The sequence below is a fragment of the Fistularia commersonii genome, chromosome 6 (assembly GCF_037954325.1).
Source record: "Fistularia commersonii isolate RoL2024-O1a breed Wild chromosome 6, RoL_Fcom_v1.0, whole genome shotgun sequence".
Lineage (NCBI taxonomy): Eukaryota > Metazoa > Chordata > Actinopteri > Syngnathiformes > Fistulariidae > Fistularia > Fistularia commersonii.
The window spans coordinates 19519635-19525634 of record NC_141289.1 but is presented as its reverse complement, the minus strand read 5'-3'; the positions used below and the strand labels follow the sequence as shown (position 1 = coordinate 19525634).

At 35.1% G+C, this 6000-nt stretch overlaps 1 protein-coding gene across 1 annotated transcript in view; it reads right to left on the bottom strand.

Annotated features, from left to right (window-relative positions):
* Nucleotides 1–232: 232 nt before the first annotated feature.
* Nucleotides 233–6000, bottom strand: part of LOC147233581 (uncharacterized) — a 111198-nt gene continuing 105430 nt past the window's right edge. Inside the window, exon 11 of the mRNA XM_086148550.1 lies at nucleotides 233–4591. Within this exon, the coding sequence (XP_086004676.1) occupies nucleotides 4505–4591 (87 nt within the window). The 3' untranslated portion in view covers nucleotides 233–4504. The remainder of the gene's footprint in view (nucleotides 4592–6000) is intronic.

Genomic DNA, 6000 nt, shown 5'->3' with positions numbered 1-6000 from the left:
TTGTTGGTCTCATCCCATTCACATCCTGCTTATTTTTTTGTTTATTTTCATCATTGCTATTGTCACCGTTTATGTTCCTATCCTTGTTATCATCATTTTCATACCATAACCGTTGCACTGCTGTGACAAAAGAATTTCCCCAATGCGGATCAATAAAGTCTATCTTATCTTATCTTATCTTATGACTTTTCCCCCTTTTCCCCCCGAGCGGTGCATAAAATCGGAGGCGTTGTGTGATCAGATCACCTTTAATGTGCGAGCGACGGGACACTCAGACACCCTTAGAGGCATCGTATGGAAGGCAAATCCACAAGACGTAATGGGATGAAAAGTTACAAAAAAAAAAAAAACAAAAAAAAAAACACATCATAAGGACAGGTTACATTTGAATATACTGTGCAGAAAATGTACAAAATAAACGACAGGTGTGAGTCAGGTTAAGGCATTATGACATTAAAATACACAATATATAAGATGTACTTGAAAAAAAAAATCAATATATAATTATATACAGGTACACAAAGATACTGCATGTTGGAGCCTCGGCCTCCAGGGGTTTAAAACAAAATAAAGAATAACAGTTAAGATTTTTTTTTTATTTTTTTGTTTGTTTTCCGGAGAAGCGAGACAAGACACGACAAGACAAGATCGATATTTTAGCAGAATACTTTGCCAGGAAAGAGCTCCGAACCGAAGAGACGCAAGGAAAACGCTTCATTCTGTACTGAGTCTTTAAAAAAAAAAAAAAAAAAAAAAAAAAAAAAAAAAAAAAGAGGGGGGGTCTGCCTGTCGTCCCGACGCACCGGCGTTTTCCCGGTCGCCACGACAACCTTAAAGTTGTGTTTTTTTTTTTTTTCCCCATTTCACAGTGAAAAATGCCTGAATTCTGTCCAAGCCGGTAGATCGTTCAACGATTGGCTCTTCTGTCGGCTGAGGTGTGAATTCTATTTCCGTAATTTGACACAAACGTCTTGATATTTAGTGTTCTGGATTTAAACCGATCCAATTTAAACCTTGGCGAAATCCATTTTTATGGGTTCGTTTTGACGCCTCGCCGCCGTCGCGGCAGAAAGAGCGGGAAATGGAGACGCAAATACTGAAAAGAGATTTGGCCTCCTTGAATTTTTTCATTATTTTGCGTCATTTTCCAATTTTCAATATCGTTTGAAAAGTGCTAAAAAAAAAATAATTTACGGTTATATTAAATATGAATTCACAAGTGCTTCGATGGACGAGAAGTGGATACATTTCTTTTTTTGTTTTTTGTTTAAAATGCTTCTTTTACAAGTACATTCTTTCATGCATATTTGATTGTAAGTCCGTCTTTTGTTTTGCTTGGTTTGGCTCGACGTTCGTTATTTGGTTGAATGTCGATGCCTTTTAAATGGTGTCGTTTCCTTAAAACCAAGTCCATTTTGTTAATTTTAATCATCATAATAATCCATTAAAATACTCCTTTTCAAATTGATTTGAAGGTATTTTTCTTTTTCATTTAATTTATTAAAATTATTTCTTTCCGACGGTGTGCGTCCGTTAAGTTTATGTCAAGCTGAGGCCGTCGCGGTATTTCCGATGTTTTAACGCAAACGTTCGCCAGGAGCAGAATGTTCTCCCGACTTTTTTTTTTTTTTTTTTTAACATTTTCATCACTTTTAAGAAAAAAAAAAAAAAAAAAAAAAAAAAGTCCGGGGAGAAAAGCCTCTCTTTCGATTGGAAGTGTTGTTACTATTTTACTGTAGTTTTCGGAGCTGAAGAGCATCTGGGGAGGCGGGAGGTTGATCAGTGTTTGTTGTGTTTTTTTTTTTGTTTTTTTTTTTTGTCCCTTTGGTATCCTCCTAAGTTTTGGTATCAAAGTGAGTGTTGTGTGTTTGTTGTGCGGGTTTGGGATTGTGGAAGGCTCAGTTCTGGACGAAGCCCATCCGAGCTCTGATTTAAGACCAAAAGACCATCAGAAGGAGTCCGTTATAAAATAGTAAAGGCACTTGAAGTTTCCACCCCCACAAAGAGTGATTTTTTTTTTTTTTTTTTTTTTTTTTCCATTTATTTCCTCATTTCAAATAGAGACAATAGCTGCCTTGACTGTGTTACTTCTGTTACTTTTGCCGCCGGACGAGGGGTCGATCCTCCCGGTTGGAGCCAAGAAACGTAAATTAACCGCGAGACAGAACCAGGAAACAGGAAGAGGACGGAGAAATGTCGCCAAATGTGAGAGGTCACTGGGAATTTTCAGTTTCAGCTTAAAGGCGAGAGATTAACGAAGAATCCGGAGCGCCGTCTCTTTTTAAGAGTCTCATTTTTTAATTTTTTTTTTCAAACAAGTTGGGTCATAAATTTAAAGGAAGCTAATTTTGTAACTAATATTATTATTATTATTTAACACTCTGAACCCCACAATGTTACAAAAAGGCCTCCCTTCTGTTTCTTTTTGACTTTCAAATTTCTATTTAAAAAATAACAAACCATTAAAATAGAAATTATGAACTTGTATTAAAATATACATATAAAGATAGACAAATATCTACCGCATAACAAAAAAAAAAGAAGTGCTTATGACACCTTGAAGACAAGGAATTTTATCATGTGTTTTGGCAATTTATAACCGTTTCAGATCATGGATGGTTTTTATTTCTTCTGTAAATTTGCAAATGAATCTCAGCTAAAAAACAGTGCTTAAAAAAAAAGGGCTGCGAATAAAAAAAAAAATAAAAAAAATTGGCAAGAAATTGACCAAAAATGAGAAAAAAAAATGGCTTCTGAATAAAAAGTGCTTGTTATGGCTGGAGGTGAAAGGGTTAAATCTGCGGGGGTTCAGAGGGTTAAAGAGCTCTGAGAATCGCTCTTCTCTCGGAGATGCTTTGGCAAATCAAACTTTTTATTTTTTTTTAAAGGACGAGTGCAATAAATATTGTTTTTTTTGTCTTTTGACACCGGCGGGGCTGGGGAAAATCGGAGCCGAGGGCCGCTTTGGTTTCGGTCACACATCAAACGTCTTTTTTTTTTTTTTTTGTGTGTGTGTGTGTGTTTTTTTTTTTTCCTCTAAAAACTACCGCTCCTGAATGGAAATGTTCTTACAAAAAAAAAAAAAAAAAAAAAAAAAGTTCTGTCTCTGTAAGGCACTGTCATTTTTTTTTTTTTTCCCTACAACAGGAAAACAGCAAGAAAGAATTAGACAAAAAAAAAAAAAAAAAAAAAGAAACTGGCTCAGTGAAAACAAAAAAGCTCCAACTGAAGGCTTTCAAATATAAAAGATGCCCCAAGAAGATTTCACTGAACCACTTGCTGCTCGGAGAAATCCGAGCGCGAGCCGGATGTTTATTTTCCTGTGCGTTTCCTTACTGATAAATTTATACCCTGCATAGAAAAACCTCCCTCGCAAGCACAGTGAAGGTTTGAAATGAAGGCGTTCTCAGAAGGACGAAGACCGGCGAAGACGGGAGTTCGTCCGCCGTCCTTCCGAGCTCAAACAGGGGAAGGCCGCTTGGAGGGAGGGCGGTGGTTTGTTTGTGCGTATTTTTTATTTTTCTTTTCTTTTTCCTAAAAGTCGGCGGAGGACGGACTGTTCTTTCGGGATGAGAGCCGCCGCGCGCGCCCCTTTTTTCCGCGCGATGTGTGGAAACAGCGCCCCCTTGTGGCCAATCGGGGGAATGACGGCGCCCGTCGGAAAATCCGAGCTTTTCGGCGCGACGAGCGGTAATACTGGATTTCATTTCGACGTGAAATATTTTTACCGGTAATGTCGCGGTCGTAAAAATTGCGAGGATGTCTAAATGAGGTCGCGGGAGGAAAAATACGGCGATCGCCGGGGAATCGAGTCAAGAAAAGCAGTTTCGCTACGATGAGGATAAAGTCAGAATTCAATGGAGAAAAAGGAATTCCCATTGAAAAAAAATAGGAGTGAAATTCCAGAAAAAGCTACGATTACATTGCGACCGCAGAAGAGTCGGTTTCTGCGATCTGTGTTTTTTCGTTTTTTTTGTTTTTTTTTACTTTAAATAACATCTGAACAAATATAATATGATAACAACAAACACATGATTTGTTTGCTTGACTTGTAAAGTTTCCTCTTATAATGCGACATTTTCTGATCCGGCGAACCAACAATAACAATTTTGCTTTTTTTTTTTTTTGACGTGGAACGCTTTTTCAAATCCGGCTTATTTACCTTTTTTTTTTCTTTAAAAAATTCGACGGGGTATTTTTCGAATATCGCAACTTTAATTCCGTATTTCCGGGAGCGGCGTTGGCCTCGGCAAAAAAAAAAAAAAAAAAAAAAAAAAAAAAAAAATCGTCATGAAATCCAGACTTCCCTCGCCGCCGGTCGCCGATGTTTCTCTGAAACTTCTCCTCCACCTCCTTTTCTTCCGTCCTGCAGCGAACACAGGTGTTAATCTACTCAGCGAAAAGAAAGGCCACGTCGCCGCTCTTCACCCCACATTCATGTTTAGAGACAGGAGTCTTTCGGTTTCCTCTCCGTCCCGGTCGGGATCCGGCGCCGTCCTGGTTCCTATTTGTTCTCTGAGTAGAAGGCGTTTCCGTTGGGCAGCGACGGGAAGGCCAGGCCTCCGTTACCAACCACTGGACGGCTGTTGATCTGCAGAAACACAGAAACGCACAGACGTCAGGAACCGCCGTCTTGTTATGTGTCACGCGTGTAAAGTTGTAACGTGTTCGCTCGTGTACAAAGAACTCCATAACGTTGAATTTCTTAAATATCTTAAATATTTTTTTGACGAAAATGATTTTTTTTTGGAGCTATTACTTTAAGAAGGCAACTATATATATAAATATATATATATGTCTGTGTGTGTGTGTGTAAAAATAAATGTGATTATATGTCAAGTAAAAATAAATGTGATTATATGTCAAAATGTTTCCAGAAAACAGAAATATGATATAGAAAATAAAGATTAATAAATATAATAATAATAATAATAATAAGTTATTTATATATATGTTAAGTGAAAATGAAGTGAATATTTTAAGCCACATACTTGTAATAATAATGATAATAATAATAATAATAATAATAATATATGTGAAAATATGTGTTAATACGTCAAACTGTTTCCAGAAAACATACATGATACGATATAGAAAACAAAGATTTTAAGCCACATAAATATAATAAGTTATATATATATATGTAAAGTGAAAATGAAGTGAGTATTTTAAGCCACATAATTATAATAATAGTATACATGTATATGTGAAATATGTGTTAACATGTCAAAATGTTTCCAGAAAAAGACATATGATATAGAAAATAAAGATTTTAAGCCACATAAATATAATAATAATAATAATAATAATAAGTTATATATATGTTAAGTGAAAATGAAGTGAATATTTTAAGCCACATAATTATAGTGACAATAATATATATGTATATGTGAAAATATGTGTTAATGTGTGTTATGTGTTATATGTGTATGTGTTACAGAAAATAAAGTGAATATTTAAAGCCACAGAAATATGATTATAAAACTAATAGTTTATATATATGTGAATATTTTTAACCACAAAATATAATAATAATAATAACATTTTATGTATATATATATACAGTGAATATTTCAAGCCACAGAAATATCATAATAATACTAATAATTTATATATATATGTTAAGTGAAAAATGAAGAGTATATTTTAAGCCACAGAAATATAATAATAATAAGTATAATATATACACACATGAAGAAATGTGACAATTTTTCAGAAAACAGAAATGATATAAATAAAGTGAATATTTTAAGCCACTTAAAAAAGGGAAGTGTGACATAACAGAAAGTGTCTTTAGATCATCTTAAGCATCTAATGTTGTGAAGCTAAAGGTTAGCTTCCCCTCCGACGCGGCTCCATGTGGCTTCTGAAAATTATGAACGAATATTAAATCAAAACGTTTCTTTAGTTTGTTCATTTTTGACAGGTCATTTCAAATGTGAAGATTATATTGTGAGATTTAAATAAAACACGAACAAATATTTTTGTCGACTGACCGCC